Consider the following 25,990-nt stretch of genomic DNA (forward strand, 5'->3'; position numbering starts at 1 on the left):
TTCTGCAGTAGAAAGAGTACAATAAGTATTAAATTAAACCTCATGAGATGTTTAGAAGGGATATGTCTCTTTGAAAATGAACCCATTTTTGGTCCCAAACCGAAGACAGTAATCACAGATTTCATCTTTAACAATACATTGTATAATCACGTATTATTATATAAAACATCAATCTGAAAATCAACCAGTAACCATAGCTGTCAAAATGTTGGAATGAAAACTACAGTACTGAGATTAGAAAGTACTTCAAATTGTACTTGAGTACATGTACTTGCAGCCCCCAAACAGAGACACTAGTTGTACAGAAGGAATTTGGACAAAAATGTTGGACAAAAGTACATCTAATAACTCTGTGTCTGATTTCTATTTATAACATGAAACTGATTCTCTTAATGTTTCTGTGGAAAGAATGTAACCGGGACATGTGCAGTATTGTGTCGACACCCCCACCTTTCACTGTTCAACCTGAAACCTTTCACTTCTTTCTTTCTCACAGATCTCCTCCTCTCCTGAAATTAGGAAGTCATCTGTGAAATGTTCACCTCTACCTCCTGCACACTTTTCACTTCTCATGTCTTTTTTTTCTCTGCTCTGTTCATTTTTTTTTTTTTTGCGCTGATAGCCAGGAAGAACTTCCTCTTTTTCTTCTCCACTGTTGCATTTTATTCTTTATCTCTATGAGCAGCCTAAAGTCTGAGGTCGATTAAATGACCGATAAGTCCAAAACGGTAATATGTGAAGATGTTATAGCTATGAATTACATCTTCGCTGCAGTTACTATATCCATACTTTAGTCTAGACAATAGCAATGGGTAAAATGATGTTGATAGTCAGAGAGGAACTGTCGTACTTCTGCATGACATCCAAATATGCCTAGCAATGTTGTACATATGTATCCATATCTGTAAATAGCTCAGTGCTTATCAATGACAAAACTGCTGATCCATATAAATCAGCTGTAGCATGACCGCTACTTTCTTGTCTGCTACATGTTAAAATACTTTCCTATAAAATTACACACACAAAATACACATGTAATCATTAGTAGAGCTACACTCTATTTTAATTATCAATTCATCTGCAGATTATTTTCTGATGTAATCAGTTCATCATTTGGTGTTGTCAGAAAGTGCCTTTTACTATTCCAACCTGACGAAATGTTTTGTTTTCTCTGACCAAAACCTAAAGATATTCAATAACAATCTCATAAATCGAGGAAAAGCAACAAATTATCAAAATTTAGAGGCTGAAATACAGAATATTTGGTTATTTTTGTTTGAAGAACGATTAATCAATTGCCAAAATAGTTCATTTTCTGTCAATTATCTCTTTACGTGAACTTCCATATTCACATCATCCATAATTTGATTGAATCCTCTCTAAGTCATGTTTTAAAGATGAAAACAAGCGAGGAAGATTATGAGATGAATATATACATTCTAAATGTACCATTTTCTCCCTGCAAAAACATACTTTAAAAAACTTACAATCAGTGCAACACATTCTGTAACAACAGGGAATGATGTCAATAAAAATGGAAATACATGTTACAAGGACACAATGTAAATTTGTGATTAGAGAAGTATAGAAAACATAAACCCCATGCAGAATGCAAGAAGAATGTGATTTTGCCTCTTCCAATGATTTTTAACTTCATCAGATGCATAATGACATTTTCCCTTTCAGCTAGTTGGATATCATCTCCTGGATATGATCCCGCTAAGGTGCACTGTGCAGACACAACGGGCTACACTTTGCCACACCATGCATTCCAAACAATCCATTAAAAACCAAGCCCCTCCTCAAATGCCAGTCAGTGCTAAGTAAGTATGTGTGTGTGTGTGAGGCTACAGCGAAGTCTGTGTGTGTGGATCTTACCAGCTGAGTGTAACAGAGTGTGTTTTCTGTGATGCTGTTGGCTGAAGTGCTGCTGCAGCCGCTGCTGTTGTACCTGTTTTACTCTCCCTCCTGCTTGCACTGCAACTCTCCTGACAATGAGCCGCCCGTCCACGGATAGCATTTGAAGTGACTTAAGAAAGAGAACAGGAACAATCACTTTGTTCTCATTTTTCAGATGAGTACCTTCGGAGAGAAGGAAGGAAGGGAGGGGAGAGGAAGTCAACAAGCCTAGTGCCTTCCTGCAGAAAAATAAGGAAACACACTAGATAGACATCTCCATTTCTCTATGAAATAGGGATTTGCACAGCTTTTGGAGAAATGGTGAGATTTGACGTAGCACAAAAAAACAATGCAGTTTGAATGTTTACAGTTCCAGATGTGAAGTGGCATGCTGTGATAGGAGAGGATCTCAGTCTGTTTAAACCAGCTAATTTTTTTTCTTTCCAGCTCAAAGAAATACATGTTAGGAATGACTGATTTCATATGGAAAAGGGAATAAATCAGTTATGTTTTGAGATGGAAGATGAAACATTGTGAAGCTCGTGAACAGCCCTTCCAGTACTTCAGCTAAAGATGTTTTGGGTATTGTGGCCAGGTTGGATCAGGGGTAGAGCAGGCACACATGTACTGAGGGGTCATACCTTGATTCAGAGGTCCAGGATTCGAATCCAATTTCCTGCATGTCTTCCCCCTTTCTCACCTAGCTGTCTTGTCAAAAATTAAAGCTGGAAAAGCCCAAAAAAAAGAAATTTTAGGTTCCAGCAGATAACGTTCATAGTCGGTCCGTTAGGTGCACTATAACACAGACACCAATGCAGTTCAGTAATTTAAAATCTGCAACAAACACCACTCCTGTGAAACCTTTGTTCAATGTTTCTTTCTTTCTTCTTTCTAGATAGAAATTGTGTTGTTACAATTAATTTTTTAAGAAGTATTTCTTTTAGTTTGTCCACTTCCTGCACAACCATAATAGATAAAAACAGTAAAAGACGATGCAAAATCAAACCCTAACAAGATGAAATGTGTCAACCATGGAAGGTGTCAACACAGCCACTAGGAGGCAAGAGCGGCCCATTGTCTGAGTGTCACTTCATGACAACAACTTCTTATTTATGTTCACATGGCACATGTTTTTATGATCTTTCTGTGCATCTGAGATCTAAATAAACTAATGTCGGTCCACATCTCAATGTCCCACTCCTCCCTTTTGGCACAGAAGTTAGCGAACATAGACGAATATCAATTTAGTTTTAATTGAGATGAGGTGGCAGTTAGATCAGGAGGGAGCTACGGTAATTGAGCTCATATCATTGAAACAGTGAGATTGTCTTTTATGGGTTGTGGCAGGTCATTAGCTGTGTTAATTAGCTCATGGGACCAATTAACCTCAGACCTGGACAGCTGTGTGTCAATTCCTGTGAGGAATTAAGGACTTTATTAATAGTAAGGAATATTTTTAGGTGTGTGTGTCTGTGTGTGAGTTTTTTTTCCTCCATCACTGTGGGTGTACAAACATCCAGAATGCAAAAAACTCAGCACTTCCGAGCCAAAATGGCGGCTCTGCGGGCCGAGGATCATAGAGGGACTTATTCTCATGACCTTTAAAAACAGCTTTTTTCACACTCACCCATCTGTCCTGGAAATATACTTAAGAAAGAAGAACCCACACATGCAGTATATCTCCCTTTTTTATACAAAAGCAGATCAAAAGTTGTACTATACTCGTGTCCACCCGTGCTTTAAATATTTCAATTACCTCATTCACCTCTTGACCTTTCTGACTTTCCCGTCATCTAACATTCATGGTCACGAACCACGAGCCCTTCTGTAATTCTGTAATAACTCTCAACAGCAAAAAGCTAACCAGGCCACAGAACCGCCAGGCCCTTTTGACCCGGGCTGCCCAGTGGTCAGCTTCATTTCCGGAGGTGATAGTAACTAAAACAGGCTCATTAAGGATCTCTAAATGGCTTTTGGGTTTCTGTGTCACTCTCAGAAGATGCTCTGGAAGTATATAAGACATGTCAGAGGCACCAAGAACAGAAGCATCGACGAGCATCTGGAACCAACACTTCAGATCTACTGTTCATCAGTGAGTTTTGATTCAGGGGATTTCAGGATATCTGTCAATCTTAGATTCTGTGGTTCGTTTTGTATGTTTGGGTATTATCTATTTTTTTCCCCCCATCTTTCCTTCACTCTCAGCAGAAATGACTGGAGCCGCTGTGTCCACATGCCTACTTTTTCTCCTGTCTGTATGTTCATCGTGTTACATCTCTAACTGTCCTATCGGTGGCAAAAGGTCTATCATGGATGCACCACTGAGAAAGGTGAGTTAAAGTTGAAAATGAAGTCACAAACTAGGATGCTGACAAATGTCTGCTAGATTCAAAAAAGTTTTGTTCACTTCAAATTCATTTAAATTTACATAGCCCAAAATCACACTTCCCAGATGGTTTTATAATCTGTACAGCATACAACACCTTTACATTTACACTTTTGATTTAGAAAAGGAAGGACAAAAAAGGAAGAAACCTCAGAGGGCAACAGAGGAGGGATCCCACTTTCAGGATGGAATGACATGCAATGGATGTTGAAAAATATCTATAAAAATGACAGTAAAATGACATTAAATAAACGGTTGTTGGTTACATGTCAAAAGTCTTCATTTGTATCTTATGTAGTGAAGCTAAGTAAGGACTGAAACTCTCATCCTTAATCTGAAATATAACTTTAGAGAGCTAACGGACACATCAGATCATGATAAATATCCTCTATATTCTCTAAACAGTGGCTTAAAACAGTAGTGATCAATTGTTTCCTCCACCAGTGCATGCCGTGTGGCCCCGGAGACAGGGGCCGCTGTTTCGGCCCCAGTATCTGCTGCGGGGAGGGCATCGGCTGTCTGCTGGGCTCCCCGGAAACGGCTCACTGCGTGGAGGAGAACTACCTGCTCACCGCCTGCCAGGCGGGAGGGCGACCCTGTGGATCTGAGGGAGGACGCTGCGCTGCTTCAGGACTCTGCTGCGATGCAGGTCAGGAAGTTCGGAAGTTCAATCAGACAGTGGTGGAAGAAATATTCAGATTCTCCTTTACATGAGTAAAAGTAGTACTCTGTCATAATAAAAGTCCTGCATTTAAAAGTAAACGTGCAATAGTATTATCACCAACATTTAAGTATAAAAAGTAGAAAGTACCCATTATGGCAAAATTGAGTTCTACTGTTATACCATTGGATTGTAGTGACTGCATTGCATTAATATGTTAACTGCATTTTTATGTTGTAGTTGACTAAAATGGAGCTGATTCTAGTTATTACATATTCTATTAGGTGGTGTAGTAGACTGTAAAACAATGCATTGTATTTTGTATGCTCATCATAGGTATTTAAGAATGTTGAATTGGTAAAATAACAGTTACCATGGCTGTCGAGAAAATGTTTAGGTGGGGGAAAAAGTACAAGATTTCCCTCTGAAACGTAGTGGAATAGAATTTTTTTTTTAAACTTAAGTACAGTACTTGAGTGAATTTAATTAGTTAATTTCCACCCATGCATATAGGATTGATTTATGTGATGTTCTAGTATATTTCTATTCTATTAAACACCAAATGGGACAATCACTGCAAGTGCGATTAAATAAGCAACACACTGTGTCTTTGCATTTGAGTTCTGCTACTTGATTGATTGTGAACTGTGTTTTGATCATTTGCCCTCTTGTTCTGAAAAGGTTCATGGTCCATGGACCTGATAGCATCTTGTGAAGTGCATGGTTGCAAAAACAATCCACCACGTTCTTAATGACAACTCCCTATTTATTTGTCAAAATCCTTTCACAGAGAGCTGCACTACCGACCAATCGTGCCTCATCGAGGAGGAAGGAGACGACCAAACCAGCCTATTCGAAAGCAGCGACCCCGGTGACATCGTCCTCAGGCTCCTGCATCTGGCCGGTCACACTTCTCCTCATCGAGTTCACCAATGAGCCGCTCCTGACACCGAGGCCTCATGAGAAACTCTTCCGCCTTGGAGACGACATGGGACTTGTAGTTGTAGATCATGTAGTTGTATTACTATGTTTGTCATCATCACTCTGTATTTGCTCTTTCCCCTGGAGAGCGCATTTGTCAATATATTTTTATGTATGAAAATAGGGATGAATACTGAGTGGTCATCCAGATATCTGCATGTCGAAATAAAGTTTTGAGAGAGTGTAAAATGTTGTTTGTTACCATTTTACTGACTGAAACTTGTAAGATTTCTAAAAAGGCTGCAGTGTGGATACTTTCAAACCCTCTGATTACCTTTCTTTGTCCAGAAAATAACAAATTAACATAAAGCTTATCAGGCTGCAATATTACACTATATTCCTCTATCACCAAATGTACAAAGCCCACAGCCGTCTTATCTTTTCAGATGTTCAGCTTTGCCTAATCCTGTCCCAGTCTGCTGTGGGAATCCAAAAGGTTCTCACATGACGATGCGTGTGTTATCGTTGCCAATAGTGACATAAAGATCCCTGTTACATCACAACTGTCATGGTGCTTATCTTGTATGGTAGTCACCTTTGATCCATTCTTTGTTAACTGTAGCAGATTGAAGAACTCCCTCTTAAACCCTGATGACAGATTATTGACATTGAGTTTGACTGAATCATTTCGTCATGTCTGAGTCTGCTCTGGGAGCTCTGTTTTTCCAGGAATCTTATATTTAATAGTGACCTGAGTAAAGTACCATTATAATGAAATGTTAAATAAAGTCAGACCTTAGAAGTGACTATGAACAGGGTTTTAAAAATGGCATATATGTCAATGCTATGCCTTATTAAAAAAAAAAACAGAATATGATAATATTTCAATAGTATTTATGCATTTTAAAATTGTTGCCTATATTAGGAAAGGCCCACTTTGAAATACAACAGGGAATTGTGGACATATCTTAATGGTTAATTTGGGAAGTTTTTATCATTTCTTTTTCAGAATCAGCTTTATTTGCCAGGTATGAGGACATGTACACAGAATTTTTCTTTGGATCGTATTGCTCACAATGTGCTTATTCATACAAAACAATATAACAAAAACGATATAGACAGGTTGAGACAATGCAATGAATGCAAAGTATGCAGGAGCAAATTATAACAATGATAGTTATTATTTTAATTATGGAGCATGGTGCAAAGGGTGCTGGAATAAATAACATTATGTTATTATATACTGTAAGTATTATATTACATATAATATATACACATTACATTAAATAGAAGTCATGATCGGAGGGCATGATGGCACCGTTGATCTTTTCTGCAGTCCTAACTGTCCGTAGTCTGCTCCTGTCCTTTTTAGTGGGAGATCCAAACCAGACAGTGATGGACGTGCAGAGGACAGACTGGATGTAGAAGTAAATCAGCTGCTCCTTAGGCAGGTTGAGCTTCCTGAGCTGGCGCAGGATGTCCGGGATGATGGTGTTGAATGCCGAGCTGAAGTCCTTGAACATGATTCTCCTGTATTCCCAAGTTGAATGAATCATCCAAAGACTTGTTAGCCCTGTAGGCAAACTGCAGAGGGTCCAGCAAGGGGACTGTGATGTCCTTCAGGTGGGCCAACACCAGTCTTTCAAAGGACCTCACGACCACAGCTATCAGGGCGACAGGCCTGTAGTCGTCTAGTCCAGAAATGGAGTTCTTTTTGGGGACTGGGATGATTGTGGAGCATTTGAAGCAGGAGGAGATCTTCAGATAGCTCCAGTGATCTGTTAAAGATCTGAGTGAAGATGGGGGCCAGCTGGTCTGCACACATAATTTGATACACCTGTGGTTAGTGATTGCAGCGCTGGGGTTTGAGGGTATAATATAGGAACTAACCACTTCTCACTCCCCAACTCACTGTCTGCTGCCATGTCTTTCTCTGTAAAGTACCAGCTGGAGTTTCAGGAGAACTTTGAGCCTTTTGTGAAGGCCGGTGGTAAGAGTTCAGCTTTCTTTCATAAAGTGTTTTAACCGGTACCTTTGGAAGTGCTTGGAACATGAGAAGTATTTGTAATTCAAAATAGTTAGCTGACTTGTGTAACAATGCTAAATTACAACTCAATGAAAACTGTTCAGCCAAGGAAATTAAATACTTATTGGGATTGGTGGTTTCTCAACCAGCTTTTTTCTGTCTTAAGGTTTCCCTGATGAATTAATCCAGAAAAGCAAAGACATTAAGAGCGTCTCTGAGATTGAGGAGAATGGGGACGGTCCCCACCAGCTCAAAGGTGCTAGTACATACCTTCCCCATTGGGTAGAAGGCAGAGCTGGAGACCGCCACACGGAAGCTGGCCAAGGTAAGCCAGCACACTCTTACAGCAAAATACATAGCCGACTACAACGTATGGACAACTATAATGTATTGAAACAGCACACATGTTGTTAAATCCTCTTGCACATTGCTCAAAAACTGTCCCTTATCTTGTCTCATGCTTCTAAGGTGGATGTTCAGTGTGATGTCAACAAGCTCAAGGTCTCCTTGAAGGTAATAAAGTCTTCAACAGAACTGGTTGATTTAGACACATTGTCAATGTGAGTAGAATAACTCAATTTCTGTCAGTTTTGCATGACTTTCTAATGACTTTATATTTCTTTTTCAGACTGTGTACAAGATGAGCAAGAGCAAATAAATGTTTGCACTTGGGATAAAATGTAAAAGACATACCTGTAATGGTCTTTTTGGACTGAAATGTCACTGGCACCTATCAGTTACAGACATACATTTCTTGATTACAAGTACACATCTGGAAGAGCCATAAAGAATACAGTGTTCAGAATTCACGTGACTGGTTTACTTTTTCTCATACAAAGTGTTTAGTGTTGACCAGGCTAAAGTCTTGACTGCAGGGAGTTTGAAACATGTAACCATGTTTAATCAATTGATGTTGGAGGTGTACAAAAGCCTCTGATTTTACACAATCTAACTGGCCTCATATTGATGTGTTCACACATGCACTGCAAACCTGAAATTATCTAACACCGGTGGAGCTGTATTTGCCAACTTGGTGTATTTTGGGTTTCTGTTTCACACTTTGACGCCCATTAGACATGTCAACGCACCAAGAACTGGAGCAGCTGGTACCAACGCTTTACATCTCATTACGACAAGTGACAAGCTAACCGAGGAGGGATCCTTCAGGACCGACAGACTTGCAAAAGATGTTGGAAATTGCAGCAAGCGCTAATGGAGTTTAGTGTATGCTCTAAGTTGTGCTTAATTGCTTTCACATACATTCTAAATAACTTGGCCCTAGTAATTTTACAGTGCATGTATTGTGGCCCCAGAGACAGGGGGCCGCTTCTTCGGTGACATCATCCTCAGGCTCCTGCATCTGGCCTGTCTAACTTCTAACAGCCAGATGAGCTGCTTCTGGCACCGAGGTTTCATGAGAAACTCATCTGCTGTAGAGATGAAATGGGACTTGTAGTTTTATTTCATGTGGAAGTATTACATGTTTGACATCAAACTGTATTTGTTCTTTCTAGCCTAACCTTGAACTTAACCTAAGTTGGTCCTTCTCAGGGCCTTTTGCTGGATCTGGCTAAAGTTTGATGCATATTTTAGTGTTATGTTCTGATTGGAAAGGAATGAACTTCACCTGTCATGTGTAAGAGTGCTGAACGTATTAAGAATACGGCACAGCAAAAAACATGTCACACAAGGCAATCATTTGTAGAATTGTATTGCAAATCACCATTGTGCAAAGGCTGTGCTTGTAATGGCTAAAGAATCAGCAGCATCTCTACTGACAAAGCATAGCACCTGTACATTAAAAACAATGCTGTTGTATGAGCTCCATCAGGGACATTAAAACTGGACCTCAGTTTTCCTTTTACACATTTTCAAACATAAAATACTATTGATACCATGGCTTGGTTAAACACTTGATGGTTAAAATGTCAATCCGTTGCTTTCTATCTTGCATTAGTCCCAAATTGTACCTAAATCTTGACTGAGGGTCTAGATAATCATTGTCTGGTTTTAAAATGGTGGGCCTTGAGGAGTGCCATCATCACACACATATTGTCTGGATAGGTCACCAGAGAAGTTATTTCAACTTGTGCTGGCTCATGACCACGCAAGCATGTTCATGCGGGATGTGGTTATCTTTTCCGAGCTGCATTTTAATCACCGTTGCCTGTTTCCAAACAATATAAATAACATTAGTTGTATATCACACTCCCTTTAGTCAAGTAGTCACAGAACACTGCCTTGGAAGGGACTGCAAGCAAGCAAGGCACACACAAACAGACCGCCACATTAGAGAGCGATGCACTGCAACTTAACAACACTGTTATTAGCTGACATAAAACTTAGAGAGGAGGGAACACAAGTTTACCTGACTTTCTGTACTTTTCTTCCAATGGTTTTTGGCTGGACCGCAGCAACCAGCCCTAAGACCTCACAATTCTGTCCCTCTGTCTGTGAATCACTGAGTCACTCTGTCACGGAGTGATGAAGTTCCATCATCGGCGTGAGAGTAGTGACGTCTGTGTTGGTGTTACCCCATTGGTCATTGCCCTTTAAAAATGCATTGGTGTGGCACAGGCCTTCAATCAGATAAACCTTCTATATCTATTTTCACATTATGGACACCACCGCTGGCTATCCCTGCAATAATTTACCACTACTATGCATATTGACCATACACGATCCAGCCACATACTAGGTTTTGAACTTTCCTTTTTTGTGATTGGATAGTTCCACTTCATCTTCTTATCAAAGGGTTAAACGTTGACACACGAGGGGTAGACGGGGCCCCTGCGTGATTTACAGGGGCTTGCGCAACTTGCGTAGTGATCGCATGGGCCGACCCGCTTTGTTTTAAGCTCTCTCGTAGGCCATTTAAGCGCTTTTATGGTTCTTCTGGTAACCAAGGGGGGCCTAAGCAGCCGCTTGGTTCACTTATTTATTGGACTGGCTCAGATCTGAGGGATTCTCACATGATGTGCGTATTATCATTGCAACTCCAGTGACACACTATCACTGTCGCAACAGTTATGCCGGTTATCTTCCAGTACTCACCTTTGATCCATTTTTTGTTAACTTTGTGTTTTAACCAGCTCTTGTTCAGTGCCAAACAACTTGGTTAGAGAAATACACTCATTCAACACTGATGACAAATTATTGACATTGTGTTAGATTGAATGATCTTGTAATATCTCAGTCTGCTCTGATATCTCTCTTCTGTCTCAAGAATCTTATCTAGTGACCTGAGTAGAGTACCTTTATAATGAAATGTTGAGTAAAGGTCACACTTTCTAAGTTACTATGTACTGCAGCAGTTACTATGTCCTGCTAAACCTTAAAAGAAAACTGACAAAAACATAGTAAAATATTTAATCACATTTATGCATTTAAAATATGTACAGTGTATCAGGACAGGAGCTCTGTGACTGTAACAGGAAGTTTTGGTCAAAAACTACATTTCTTGTTAAACTAAACTGACTTCTCTTAGAATTGTTATCTGCGTTTCCCCATTTTAGACAAAATAAGGGGAAATGTTTTCTCTGATTTGCCCAAAATGTTTGCAGGCAAACTTTAAAAAGTAGATTTCATGACATTCAGCTTTCAGAGAAAAAACATGTTCTCTTAAACTTTGTTTACAGATTCTGTAAACATTGAAGAGGTGCACAGTGAAAAATGCAAAATATCATGTTATTTTATGTTGTAAATGATTTTGAATGAGATAATTCCATTGATTTTCTATGCATCCGCAGTGGTGGATCTTGAAGTGGGCTGGAGCTGCCTTAATTTGAGACACCTGTGGTTAATGATTGCAGCGCTGGAGTTTGAGGGTATAAAACAGGCAGCCACCCACTTCTCATTCCCACCGTCACTGTCTGCAGTCATGTCTTTCTCTGGAAAATATCAGCTGGACTCTCAGGAGAACTTTGAGCCTTTCATGAAGGCCATTGGTAAGTGTTCAGTTTCTTTCCTAAAGTGTTTTAACCAGTAGCTTTGGAAGTGCTTGAAACCAGAGAAGTATTTGTAATTCAAAATGGTTAGCCGACTTGTCTAACAATGGTAAATTACAACTGAAGACTGGTGTGCCAAGGAAATTTAAATGCTTATTGGGATTTGCCTGTTTCTCAACCAGCTTTCTGGTTTCAAGTCTTAAAACCTCCCTGATGAGGTTTTAAATTGGTAGTTTAAGTTTTCATATTAAGTCTAACTATTCCTTAAAAGTTGAAACATGAGCAATTTGAAATTAATCTGCTATATTAGATTATCAAAGTGGGAACTTGTCATGCAAGGAAATGCAACACTACTTGTGATTGGCGGTTTTTCAACTAGCTGTTTTTTTTTTATATTGTCAAGGTCTTCCTGATGAACTTATCCAGAAAGGCAAAGACATTAAGAGCATCTCTGAGATTGAGGAGACTGGTGCTAGCTTCAAAGTGACAGTCACCACTGGCTCGAAGGTCCTCGTAAATACCTTCACCATTGGACAGGAGGCTGAGCTGGAGACGGTCACTGGGGAGAAGGTCAAGGTAAGCCTGCACGCTACATTCAGTGTTCCAAACAAATGTCTGCAAACTTAACTGTTTCAAAATCCCTTGCAAATTCAAGAATTGCATAACTTTTTTTTTTTTAAAAGGCTGTGGTTCAGCGCGACGGTAACAAGCTGAAGGTCTCCTTGAAGGGAATTGAGTCTGTCACAGAACTGGTGGACTCTAACACAATTGTCAATGTGAGTAGAAAAACATGACTCTTAGTTTGTCATTCAGTGTCAAGTAATTTCTAATGTCTGTGCTTTGTGTTTTGTTTTTTTCAGACTATGACTGTGGGTGGGATTGTGTACAAGAGGACCAGCAAACGCATGTAATGTCTGCACTTGGTAAAATAAAATAGCAGAAGGCACATCTGTCTTGGCTTATTTTTTTGGGACTAAAATGTCACTGAAAGAAACTGTTATAAATGTGGGATTTAAAGTGTGTGTGTATAAAGGCCCATAACACCCACACAGGTGTATGTAGTTCTGTGGCTAATTAGACATTTTTTGGGGCCTGCTGAACAAAAGTATTCAGAAGAGATCCAGAGTAACAGAAGCGCAGCTTAACTTGGTGTGCCACCTTAAAAATCAAACCGGGTGTAGGTAGTTGTGATAAGTCCAAGGCTTGATCAAACCATATCAGATTTAGTGTTACAGAAATGAGAAGCCACAGTTAAAACTACAGAGTGAGCAGCAAGCTTGTGGAAGTAGAACTTTAAACTACTTGATGAAGAAACGCAAAAGTCAGACTGTCAAGAAGCCATAAACTAAATTTGCTGATGACTGAAACAGTCCTACAGTCAAGGATTAAATTAGTAGAAATTAACTGGACCCTTTGCCTTTTAAAAGTAAGAAAAAAAAAATGTTTAGTTTTCAATGCTAGAATATGATGCATAAATGTCTTGGTTTTTCCCTTGCTCTTGGGCAAAAATCTTAATTCCTAAAGTCATAAAATTCCCCTGCTCACTTTAAATGAATTTTGTTTCAAATGAAGTGTCTCATTGGTTTCTATTAAGAGCAGTACATGTGTACTTTCAGATGTATCAGTCCACTGTCTACAACGCTTGTTCTCATGAGTTTCCTTTCCTAAATTGTGCTTTGCTCCCATATGGACATAGCAAAAAGAATAAACTGGACTCTAAAATCTAGAAACTAGAGAATTAAATGATTTAATGCACACTGTAAACAGGACTTGAAATACTCATCTACTCTCACCGCAAAATATGTTGAAACCATTGGTGTCCTCTCACTATTGTTACATGTATAGTAGAAAACACTAGTTACTGGTCCAGTGAACTAAGACTACTTGGGAGGATTGTACAATAAAGGTGTAACCCTAATTTATAGGTATTATAAAGACACTAAAATGTACAACACTTAGTAACTGACTTAATTTAAAACATACTTAACTATTCTGTAACAAAGTTGGAAGATGAGCAGTTTTTGAAATCAACCCTAATCTGCTATAGAACTGAAAAATTGTCAGCCAAGGAAATGCAACACTACTCGTGATTGTTTTTTTCAACTAGCTGCTTTTCTGTCTCAAAGTCGACCTGATGAACTCTTCCAGAAAGGCAAAGACACAAAGAGCTGTTATGGTTTCAGTTTTGTTCCTGCTTTTTCCGTATTTGTTTCCTCCCTGGTCTTGTGTTTGTCTCGTGTTACCTTGAGTGTCTGTTCGGTTTCCTGTTTTATTTTGGTAGTCTGGTTTTCTTGTGCTGTCTTGTCTATAGTTTTACTACCGGCCTTGTGTTTCCCACCTTTGTGATTGTCCTGCCCCAGGCCTGATGTGATTCACCTGGTGTATCATCTGTTTGCTTGTTACCTCTTGTATTTAACCTGTGTTCCCTTTGTCTCTTGTCAGATCATTTTGCCTGTTTGAGTTTGTTTTTCAGATGGTGTGTTCCAAGTTTGCCTTTCCTGTGATCGGTTTTACCAGTTTGTGTTCCTGGTTTTTCTTTTTCCTGGGACCTTTTTTGTATATTTGCTTTGGCTTTTTGGATCTGTTTCTTCTTGGACTCTCAGTGAAAATCAACCAAGCTTTCTCTGCATATGGGTCCTAATTCTCATTTAAATATCAAACTTGCTTTTTCTTCTATATGTCCTCCAAAATACTGCCTACTGTGCAAACATACGGTCTTCAGTAGCCCTGTTTACAGGATGTCTGTAGTCCACTAAGTTGGTATATTGGTAAAGAGTGCAAGAGATTAAATTGTCTTTCAAATTACAAAACCGTTATTTCAGTGAACTATTTCATTACGTGTGTCAACACATAAAAGCTGGAAACATCTTTGGGTGGGTAATGGGGTTCAAAATTTTGCCTAATTCAGGGTTAAAGTAATACATACTGGTAATTTTTAACCTGTTCTGGCACACAATGGAAACCATATCCATTTACCAAGAACCAATGTAGTTTCATTAAAGGACAAGTTGTACCTGCTGAGCATGATGAGCAACAGGTGTTCAAGTGCCTTGCACTGCAGATTTAAAAATGCATTTTTTTTATTTTCAACATAAGGAATTTTCATGCTTCCACTTGGTTTGGAGTAATGAAAATGAATGAGATTTTAATGAAAAGTGTAACTACAAAAGTGAGTAAACAGAAAATGATGTGACTAAATGTGTTAACTCACACCAATGGTTAACAGTAAACAAGTAGTTTTTCTTGATCTTTTGAATCACTTCCTCCGGCGGAAGAGATTCTTGACTCCCTCCTCCATAGAACTGGGCTCATGCATCATGGCCATCGGTTTGTTCTTCAGAGCTGCCTCTCTCATACTGTGGTAAACATACTCGTTTTGCTTGAACATCCTCAGCTCCATCTCTGTCTGCATACGCATCGCCTGTGGAAATATCCGAAAAGACACATCAGTGCTGTAAAGGTTCACCCGTGAGTTAGCTATAGCACAGTAGACTGCAGGCTTGGTCTGTTTTAAGTGCAGAGTTTTGTTCACTTTGTACCAGAATAGCATTTACAGTAATCCCCAAATATAAACAGCCATACCACAGCCGCAAACTGCATCAAATATAAGTATTTTGTCCATTTCTCATGACAGCCCCAAGAAATTTGTGTTTGAACCTCAAATTTAAAGGAGACACATCCAAGTGCAGTGATATTCGAGTTGCTTGAAAGTTTGCAATGAACCCAACAGGTGACATAGCAAACAGTTGCTTATTTACACATTCAGCAGTCATAGAGCAACAGTAGCATTTATTTGGACTCGTATTTGTGTTCACCTGTTGAATCTTAAGTCCAATACTTCCTCTCCTTCTAGATTTATTTTGAGACTCCACCAACTCCTGAAGGAAATATCTGGCTCTTTAGCTTTTAAATGCTTTAACTCTTTTAGTTCTTATCCGGTAGTGTACAGTGGGTTTTAGAGCTTGTTGCTGAAAATTGCTGCCTGTTATGTTTGAAAATGACATAAGAGTGGTGAGAGGGACCCAGTAGAGTAAAATTGCAGACTGGACAGCTAAACAATGAACTGAAAGTCACCATGAAGCTCTGTAAAGCAGCCGAGGGGAGCTGCAGATTCATTGTAAAAAAATGTTGATTATAGCAGCTTTAACCCTCATGTTGTCCTCGAGTCAAATTGACAAATGTGACAAATTGTCAATTGTAAGTACCCAAAATAACATGATTGATTCAACACTCTTTGGCAAGTACAAATCTCTACTTTCATTAGTTTTGGAGCGTCTTATTCAATTTTATAGTATTTGAAAAAAAACAAAATTGAAGTGATTTTGAAACAGTATTGAGTAAAAGTTGACATATGCCAGTCTGTGATTATCCATCAACATACATTCCTTTAATTTTAGTCAAAATGATTCCTAATTTCTGCTATTATAATTCAAAGATTAGGTATCATTTCCTATAAATGAGGTTTATTGACTAAAGATTCCAAAAATAATTGTGAAACCGAAGTCAATAAGTTAGTGTTACGTAGTGTTGAAAACGTCACAAAAGTGACAAACGCCAAAAGTGTTAAAAAAGAGACAAAAACATCAAAAACAGTTACAAACATTGATAAAAAGCGTCAACAAAAGTGTTGATTTTCAATTTTGACGGGAAGACAACACAAGGGTTAAAATTATTTATCTATGGACATTGGTAACATGACAGTTTACCTGAAAATAACATTTAAGCAGAGTCCAAGAAAAGCACATCCAAAGGCAGTAGTGTATTCCCATTCTGAGATTATAAGGCGTTTACCTCCAGGTCCTTGGTGATGGGATGTGTCGGGCCGTGGGTGACCATGAGAATGGCGTAAGCCTTGCAGACCATCCCGTGGCCGATCTCGATCTCCCCAGCCTGCCAGTGAGTCACCCCTGCTCGCATGGCAGCCATGCCTAGAGCAGCGTTGTTCGGGTGGTACAGTTTCCTGTCAGGTGAAGTGATTTTTTATGTCTTCATTTCTTCAATTTTTATACTGGACACTCAGTGTGTTTATCATAATCATTGGATAGAATACGATGCTTATAGTATCACAACAAACTGCACAATATCTCTGTACTCACATGTATCCCTGCACCATTTTGCGGGCGTATTCTGCAGCCTCATTAAAGAACTGCAGGTAAGCTTGCACCTCACTTAATGTGCTCCACATCCTCAGCTGGTAGATGTGAGTGTCAGCCAAAACCGGCTCTGTCTTCTCTATGCAATCCTTGCAGATTTTCACCACCTGAAAAGAAAACGACAACAAAATAAATAGATCAATCTTAAAAAAAAAAAAAAAAAACGTTGATGCTGGATTAAGCTCTGGTAAAATAGAGAAGAAAAAATATATATTTGTTGTGGTTGACTTGATGCAATACCTCATGGTAGTTGCCCTTTAGCCGAGCATCGTCCATCTTCTCCAGCATTTGAAAGCAATAATCTGTTGCCTCTTTCACTTGTTCCTCTGTAGGCTACAATGTGAAAAAGAGAGGCATTGATCAAATTTTAGATAAAATAAGAAGTCCTGGAATGTGATTAAAAAAAAAAAACATTGAAGTACAGTCACTGCCTTGAAGTATTTTAAGTTATTAAGTAAATTAACATTATTGCAGTTATTTTTCATTACCTCACATTATGTGAAGGCATGCCCTTAGGCACAGTTTGGAAGTTGAGCGTTATCTTTGCTTAAAATAGTCACTGCTCATCTGCTGCTCATGTATCTTGTCACTCGTGTCATTATCAGCCGTGTCAGTGCAACATGTGGTGGGAGAGTTCTGTCCTTTCCCACCTCTAAGTCTTCTGGGTCATGAAAAACTACATTAAACTCAACACAAAGACAAACATGTACAGTACAACAACACACACCTTGACACCGTCCACTTCCAAGCCCCCCAACTTCAAGTCATCTTTGATGTGGTTCTTGCAGTGCTCACATGTGCAGTCAAAGAAGTATTGTGTTTTCAGGAGCCTTCGTCTCTCCTCGGACAAATTCAGGAAGTCCACGTATGAGACGGTCAGCTCCTCTCCCTCTTCGATCTTACCTAAAGAACGCAGCTCAATCCTGAAGAAGAACAACAGAATTCAATACAAGCAGAATTTACCTCATTTATTCTTTCATTTACAGTTTTAGGTTGATGGTAAAACCCTCTTCTATACTGTGGCCTTCAGCTCAGTTAATCCAGTTGAAGGACTATATGGTTTATAATAAAGATTATTTCAAATTTAAGCCTACATTTTGTGAATGTACCACTTTTCTAAAAAATGAAATGCATGAACTATAAAGCAGCAGAATATTTTACACAAGTCTGAAACTTTACTTTTGGGATATTTTTGTTAATTCGTTGTTCAAATACAAAGGCGTATTTGTTTGATTTCCACATTTAAGAAATGTGCGACAAACCGATCCCCATTTAGTAAATGTTAGGCTTAATTATGAAATAATAATAATGGATATTAAACTTAAATGTATTTACATGAAATATTGTTTCAGCCTGGTGTTACATGGTGTTAGTGGTGAACTAATATGATTGAATGTTGTTATAAATGAGAGCTTTTAATACACTCTTACACAGCACATCTATTTCAGCATGATGGACAGACACATTTGCGATCACACAGTGACAAACACACAAAGTGACCAACCACAGGACATAAGTGAAACTTTGTGTGGACAAAACAACTACTACCAGCTTTTTGTTATCCTAAATAAGATAACTACAGGTTAGAGCATTCAAGTAGCATGTTGACATATTGATGTGAATACTGAGCCACATCAAACCTACAGTGCACACCACGGGGCACTACTGACAAAGACTTTCATTTTCTGCATACTGATGTGTTTATTAAACATTTAATGTCTTAGTCTCTAGTGAATAAAACTTTGAAAAAGGCTTAGGTTGAGGTAACGCACCTCCGTTGAGAATGAAACACAGTATTCACAGCCGATTGACTGAAAGGCAAACAGGAAGCAGTTTTACACAGAATGCAACTTGGCAAAGACACAGTCACACACAATACACAACAAACACAACACAAGAACATTTTACATTTAATCAAGTCAGAGTCAATTTCAGCTGATTGCAAACAATTTTTTCAAGGGCAAATAGAAACTAAAGGCCTTTTTTTTTTTTTTTTTACTTACTTGCCGTGGTTTAGGATCACGGTGCAGTTTGGCCAGCAGTCGTGATTCACGAGACACAAATTAGCGAAAAGACCAACTCCCACTGCCTGTAGGCCCCTCTGGTCACTCACAGTGAAGCCGTTGCAGTTAATCTGAGAAAAGAGGGCACATATTAATGCGAACAGGGATTGGTTAAAATGTAGAAGAAAAAATAATTAAGGGGTTAGTGCAACTTGTGCCTGTTGAGAATTTTAAAAAAATCTGAGGGGCCTCAAGATGACAATATGATATGAAATAAACAATTCTACACACACATTCTAACACAAAATGTTCTCCTTTCTGACTATTTACTCATTTTTGGTTCTTTTAATTGTGAAATACTTCAGGCCTCTCAAACCTATAATGGAAACAATATTAAGGAGGGAACAAAGCTCTTTGCTTGAACTGCTGTACAACACATATTTGAAGGTTGGAAACCACAGATTGTCCCAGAACCGGGGCCTGTTTTTTTGCCTGATTATGAAACTAGTTGATCTTATATTTGACCATCGCTGGTTAGCCACTGGTAAAATATGTTACATGGCCAAAGCAGCAGTGTATATAAACCTGTTATTGTTACAGCCTGGACATTTTGCTAAGCACAGGATTTCACAAAATAATAACAAAGTCTTGCACATTGTGTTCCAGCTGCTGTCAAGTACTTGAGTTAATGTCACAACTTGTGAATGAAAATATTACATTTTACAAGTTAACAAGTTTTGGTCTCTGGGAGGCTAAGCCTTCTAATTTTGTGAAGAGGGGCAGGTTCAGCTTACTATCATTCTGTCCTTTAAAGAAAAAAAGGCCCTGACACAACACACGGTTTTAGATGCAGCCGCATATTTGAAAAATGAGGGATAACATAAACGCACCACTCCAAAAATATGTGAGATGGTATCGATCGTGTGTTGCTTGCTGCTACGGGGCCAGAAGTCCAGGAAGTTGTGGATGTCCACTTTTAATTCCTTCAACTCATCCTCTTGCATGTCATCAATGTGGTCTTCCAGCTCCTCCAGGGTGGTCAGCTGCATGTCAGACATCACGCTCCCCTCTTTGTCAAGGCGCCATATGATGCGGGCCGCCAAGCTGGCCACAAAAAATGAAGAGTATTAGATGACAGGTGAATAAGAGGATCATGATAAAATCACACATTATCGAGAATTATTAAAGACACATGGACACTGACTATTTACAATATGAGTTCTTGTAGTAAAATAAGGAAGACAAAGCTGATGTAACGCAGTAATAAACACTACAATCATGTTTTGCAATCATTGCACCTAACCATCCTCCTCTTTTTCCGACAGTATGAGAGACAACAGCACACTGTGGAAATCAATTTAAGAGAAAAACTCACAGAGAAAAACTAGAAGAATTAGTGTGGGTTTCTTTACCTGTGCCTTTAAAAAAATCTGCATCATGTAACACATTCTATGACTCCCTATTTCCTTTTCCTTTCACTTACCGGATGTTCTCGTTCGGTACTTTGCCATAAGCTTTGATGGCCCCACACTCTTGCTTGTGTTCCGCCCACCCGGCACGCTGGCAAGTTCGGTCACAGTAATGACTAAATTTGCACTGTCCACACCTCTGTAGCTTGTCCTGTCTGCGGAAACAGCTGTGGCAAATACGCTCTGATAGACTGCAGAAAAAGAGAGGAAAGATGTTATGATCCCTATATTACCGCATACACACATTGTAGATACAATACCCTTATAGTTGTCAAAGGAAGCACCTTACTGGTGGCCAAATGCTGTGTTATGTTCTCCTTTATATCTGAATTTTTACCAGTTTGAAAAAAATCTTTGAAAAGTTCATTCTTTCTATATTATTTTCAGATCCAATTCAGATTCACATAACATCCCCAGTCTTCCTCAGCAAAAAATATATTGTTTATCTGCTATCCCCATAATGACCACATCTCCAACCCTTCAAAATTTGTATCATCACTGTACCTGTCAAACACAACAGCTGCAATGCTGGGCTCAGAAAAAATAACGTCTCCAGCCCAAAACTCCTTGGTAGCCTTCAGACCTCTACCCTTTCCAGGTGAGTCAAATATTGCCACATTATCCATGATTCCTGCACTGGCTCCTGAGATTCAGTGGTGAACCGATGAGTGTTTCAGTGGCAGAGAGAAGCTAAATGCAGCTATGGAGTACTTGAGGAACTCGTACACTAATCCGTGCCCTCTGTGTTCTTCAATGACAACTGGACATTCCACACCAGCGGTACTAAAATAGCCGTCCACCTCTTGAACTGTACCAACAGTCACAGGAAATGCATTGGTGGTGATTTTGTCTCCTCAGCCCACTGAATAAATCAAATGTCTTGTCCTGTCAACACAACCAACAACTTTATCTGAAAGTTACACCATGGAAACTCACTGTCATTTTCTCAGTCTTAAATTTATTTTAAATTTCTGGTAGTAAATGTGCACACCCCACAACCATGAATTGGTAGGTGCCCGGTCCCTGAGGGTTATTTCTGGCTCTCAGATGGGGCTGTCTATCAAGAGCCTGCGGTGACGTTGGACAGCTGCGAGGAGTTTGACAGAACTGAGCTAATCTATCGCTTTGCTTCTACCCTGTTCTGGTGCTTTCTATAACCCCCTCTCTATTCCTATTTCTCTGTACTTGCAACAGCTTTAGGGTACCCAATGGAGGTCATGTTGTAAGGTCAGGCCTTACAACATGAGTGGACTACAAAGTTTAAGTCCTCACAGTGTACATACTGTATACTCACTTAATCTCCCTCATACACATGTGCATTCACATCCTTACATTTTCCACCACACCTTTTCTGCTTGCCACTATTAACCCTTTAACGTTCAAGGTTTCAGTTGTATTCTCAGTCCTGCATTGCATCCAGATTCGTTTTTTTCATCCAGATTGTTTTTTCTTTCTTCTTTCTTTCTAAAATGACCATGATTATCTACAGCTGAAGAAGACTGGGGATGTTGTGTGATAAATATGCCAGCTATGAGCTCTACTCTTTACTTTCCATGTGCTTTAATGGCTGTCTGGTTCATGGTGTCCTGCCAAATGCTATTATGTCTGTCATGTTACTGCCCGTCCTTAACCCTTGTATTGTCTTCACTTTCTCTTGTGTCCCTCGGGTCAAATTGAACAGTGACTTATTTGGGGTTTTAAAAATAATTCTGAAATAAAATTTTACTTCATAATCTATTAAAAAATATTGTCTTTATCTCAATTTAAAACAATTAGATAACATACTGTAATGTTTAGGGAATGCAATCAGTCTCCACACGAACACAATTAAAAATGGAAGTGTGATTCGTTTTTAAAAATCCACTATGTGATCATTCTTATTTTGGAAAAAACATAAGTGGTCATATCCAGAATCATTTTCAGAATTGAGTCCGGAATACATGTTTATCACAGAAAATAAGTGAGGCCATTGATTTTCAGGTAGGAAAAAAGTATATTTGTACCATTTTTCTTCTTGCAAAAATTTGAAATGGGTCAATTTGACCCGAATACCATACAAGGGTTAGACAAGGCTGGTAAGCTCAACAATATTGATAATTATCGACCTATTGCATTTGCAAATATCTCGTCTAAAGTACTGGAATGAATATTGAATACTGTTAAAAAAGCTAGAAATGTACATGTACTGTATATCCTTACTTCTGACAATCAGTTTCAAAAGAAAGCATGGGACTGACCTGTACATGCTCTTAAAGAGATTGTTTTCATCTGTGTTCCTATGTTTTGTTGCTGCATCAAAGGCATTGCAGAAATAATCATGAACAATTGTTTGTAAAATTGCTAGATAAAGTGCCCCTAAATTTTAAGTGACATTTTCAGTGTTTTGGCATGCCCATCAAATGCTTCAGGTTAAGTGGGACAATGCTGTATCTGCTATGACTTATCAAATCAGTTAAATTGATTAAAAATGTCTTGGCTGTCTTGTGGTCAAGACTATTGTTAATCATCTTATGTATACAGACGATCTGGCCCCGCTCTGTCCATATAGTGCTGGGCAGCAGCAGATGCTGAAGGTGTGTTCTCAGGATGGCCTTGATCATGACAGAAAGTATAACGCTAAGAAAAGTCACATAATGATGCGCTGAGGAGAAGACATCCGCTTTTCTGACCTTTTACTTGTCGGATAGTCTTCTTGCTGTGTGTGAGGAAATAAATAATTGTCATATTCGACTATATATGTCGACTGGACGGATGACAAAGACATCTATCGACAGCGCTGTAAAATGTATTCTCAAGATAACATGCTGATAAGGAGGCTTTCTATGTGCTCTGACTCTGTGAAGTGCTCACCGATTAGAACCAATATCACACCGTTATATACTGCTCAATTGTGGTCTAACTATAAGAAAAAGAGTATGCAGAGGCTCAATGATGCAATGAGGTTGCTGCTTTTTGTCCCTAGGTGGTATTTGTTTGTATCTACTAAAGTGCCTGATTTGTAACTATTTCAACCCACAGGTTATTCAGATAGCAGCAGAAATATACAAGGACCAGGGTTCCAACTTAGCTGAGCTGGATGGCATAAATACTAGCACCCCATAGTGGCCAAAGAGAGACCTGAGAGATGAAGCCATGGTCTTTCCTCACCATGCTTACAGCAGCATTGCAGCTGTGTCCCATTGCAGGCTGCCCGGAAATATACAACACCACTGCCCCCTCATGGACAGTCAAGCAAGTAAAACAGAAAAAGGGGCCTCCCCTTTAGAAATTTGCCAATTCAATAGTTTATAAATGTTACATTGACCTAAAGATGGGCAACTATACTGTAGAACCACACATTACCCTACCATACATAACTGTAGAAAACTAGGATAGGGAGCAAGTAAACGCATCATATAAAACGATCACAAGGTACTATACCTGTCCTCTGAGAGGTTGAGCAATGAACAGAAGGAAATTCTTTGGAGTTTTGGATTTACTCTTCATGTGTGCTTTGGGCCTTGGATGTTCCTATCCCATAATGCAGGGGGGCCCTCAGCACTTCAGCAGTAAAGAACAATAATGAGCAACTCAGATCGGTAACTCAGCTCACATTGGTCTGGTGTGCTGAGACTTCTTAAATGCCCTGAATGCCACACAGGTGTTTTCATTAAACCCGGCCCTGATTTAACCTAGCTTTCTTCTCCTAGATTTAACTTAGCCCTCTTCCCAGGACTGTGTGGGTGTGTATTACACTGATTGACATATCCCTAAACCTCTTCTTAGCTTTGTTGCCCCTTTTAGGGCGGGACAATGACACCATTATCATTGTTATTGGTAGAAAAGACTTGCGACCTAAAGAATTCCCATTTAATGCTGCGGTCTAGACACAGTTTTTAGCTCGTGAGTTACGACTTCAAGTCAAGACTCCCAACTTGGTGGTATTCCAGGCAAAGTCACGACAAACCCTTCTAGCTAGCGTTAGATAGCTTTAGCTAGCGGCTACCTAACGTTGACGTTAGTTAGCGCCATCTAGCGCTAGCAGATACTAACAATTTCTAGTTTAGTCTAGTTTTGGGTTTTATATAATAAACATAAACTGTAGCAGTACACAATTGTGTATTGTTTTGATTACAATGTTTCAAATTAATTTACGTCGCCTATTTATGTCTATTTCTATTTCTCTCCGTTAATCACTGGCGTCTGTACAGCATCAAGAGGGGTCGCCATTTTTGTTTATGTGTGTGTGATGTCAAAATTTACTTTTACTGTTCACAGGTAGTAAGTTATGGGTTTGAATGCTATTCCAGGGCACTTTCACAGCTAGAAGGTTGTGAAAACACAGGTTGCATGGAACGCAGCATTAGCTCCAACCAACCTACAACCTGAGCAGAGGTCCAAAGGTCAGCCAAAATAACGTAAATCCCCTTCGTGAGTGTTCAGAGGCTTTAAGCTGCGGTAGCCTCTGTCCCTCCCCTCTCTCTCCCTGCTGCCTCCACAGGCACACTGAGGTTTGGTTAGGTTATGTTTGGTGATGTTATCCCAGGTTTGCCTTTTGCAGAGTTTACACTTTACAACACCAACACACACTCACTCATGCACACCCTACACCACCGCCACCACTGATTTCTACACCTCATTCTAAATATAGTCAATTTGGTCTTATTTGGTTCACTTTGGTTTAATAAAGTATTGATTAAATAATTAACATGGTCTCCCTCTTTGTAATGACCACATGAGCAAGGTCATGACAACAGAAAAAAGCTTAAAGGTGAACATCAGCCAATCACCAACAACTGAGAGGTAAAAACAGAGTTTATGATTTTACAGTAAAGGAGAGGAATATTAGTGTAGTATAGTTTTAAAGCATTTTTTTGTCTTCTTGTCAAGGTGTGGTGATTTCGCACATACGAAATAATTGCCAAGAGGCGGAGAAACATCTAAACCAAGAGAATTCGGGAAAAGCTCAGATGTTTCTGCCAAACCATAGTGATAACTAGAATGATAGGAAGAGGAACAAGAGGGCCGCACACTAGATAAAAAAAAACATTTGGAGTAAAAGACAAAGAACCCGGTAAATCTTCAGAGTACATTGGTGTATGTTCTCAAGCCAAGTAGTACTCTGGAGAAAACAAAACAAAGTAAACATAAAGGAAAAAAGAGAAAGGAAACTAATGTCTATTAAAAGGTCAGGTCACAGAAGTAATTCATAGGGAATAGAGAGAGAACAGGAGGCATCGAGAGAATGCAAAGCAGACAAGCAGTCACAACCCAACACAACCCGACTGAGGACGTCACATCTGCTACAGACCGCTGAAGAAGTCTTCTCAAACTAAGAGCAGAGGGATCTTTCTTTTTTAACACAAAACCGGGACAACCTGCCTAATGAGTTACATGCTACTGTGTGACCACCAGCAAGTCAGTGATTGTACTGAGCAAACACATAAAATAAAGAATTTTAGTTATGACATACCAATTCAATCTATAGCTAAGTCTATTCATTATTATTATCTATTAATTACATGTGGAGATAGAGAACCGGATGC

At 39.2% G+C, this 25,990-nt stretch overlaps 3 protein-coding genes and 1 pseudogene across 7 annotated transcripts; 3 read left to right on the forward strand and 1 right to left on the reverse strand.

The window, feature by feature from the left end:
* Nucleotides 1-3,898: 3,898 nt before the first annotated feature.
* oxt (oxytocin) lies at nucleotides 3,899-6,352 on the forward strand. Of its 4 annotated transcripts, none has more exons than XM_032517069.1 (4): nucleotides 3,899-4,009; nucleotides 4,101-4,229; nucleotides 4,730-4,934; nucleotides 5,737-6,352. In XM_032517069.1, exons 1-4 carry the CDS (start codon nucleotides 3,899-3,901, stop codon nucleotides 5,880-5,882), a joined length of 591 nt encoding a protein of 196 aa, XP_032372960.1. In that variant the 3' UTR covers nucleotides 5,883-6,352. The 4 variants fall into 4 exon arrangements, with proteins under 4 accessions (XP_032372960.1, XP_032372961.1, XP_032372962.1 ...); XM_032517070.1 differs by having other exon boundaries at nucleotides 3,899-3,995; nucleotides 4,105-4,229; nucleotides 5,737-6,351; XM_032517071.1 differs by having other exon boundaries at nucleotides 3,965-3,991; nucleotides 4,108-4,229; nucleotides 5,737-6,349.
* A 1,407-nt stretch (nucleotides 6,353-7,759) lies between these two features.
* LOC116689848 (fatty acid-binding protein, liver-type-like) lies at nucleotides 7,760-8,457 on the forward strand (annotated as a pseudogene).
* Nucleotides 8,458-11,642: 3,185 nt separating this feature from the next.
* LOC116690034 (fatty acid-binding protein, liver-type) lies at nucleotides 11,643-12,792 on the forward strand. Its single transcript, XM_032516774.1, has 4 exons — nucleotides 11,643-11,840; nucleotides 12,244-12,416; nucleotides 12,524-12,616; nucleotides 12,701-12,792. Exons 1-4 carry the CDS (start codon nucleotides 11,696-11,698, stop codon nucleotides 12,749-12,751), a joined length of 462 nt encoding a protein of 153 aa, XP_032372665.1. The 5' UTR covers nucleotides 11,643-11,695; the 3' UTR covers nucleotides 12,752-12,792.
* A 2,222-nt stretch (nucleotides 12,793-15,014) lies between these two features.
* smyd1b (SET and MYND domain containing 1b) lies at nucleotides 15,015-21,236 on the reverse strand. 2 transcript variants are annotated; one of them, XM_032516772.1, is made up of 10 exons: nucleotides 20,970-21,236; nucleotides 20,480-20,656; nucleotides 19,887-20,100; nucleotides 18,997-19,127; nucleotides 18,766-18,804; nucleotides 17,721-17,916; nucleotides 17,234-17,326; nucleotides 16,937-17,100; nucleotides 16,632-16,800; nucleotides 15,015-15,261 (listed from the first exon to the last, which is right to left on the reverse strand). In XM_032516772.1, exons 1-10 carry the CDS (start codon nucleotides 21,089-21,091, stop codon nucleotides 15,097-15,099), a joined length of 1,470 nt encoding a protein of 489 aa, XP_032372663.1. In that variant the 5' UTR covers nucleotides 21,092-21,236; the 3' UTR covers nucleotides 15,015-15,096. The 2 variants fall into 2 exon arrangements, with proteins under 2 accessions (XP_032372663.1, XP_032372664.1); XM_032516773.1 differs by lacking the exon at nucleotides 18,766-18,804 and having other exon boundaries at nucleotides 20,970-21,235.
* Nucleotides 21,237-25,990: the final 4,754 nt, after the last annotated feature.

The sequence above is a fragment of the Etheostoma spectabile genome, chromosome 5 (genome assembly GCF_008692095.1).
Source record: "Etheostoma spectabile isolate EspeVRDwgs_2016 chromosome 5, UIUC_Espe_1.0, whole genome shotgun sequence".
In the NCBI taxonomy this organism is placed as follows: Eukaryota; Metazoa; Chordata; class Actinopteri; order Perciformes; family Percidae; genus Etheostoma; species Etheostoma spectabile.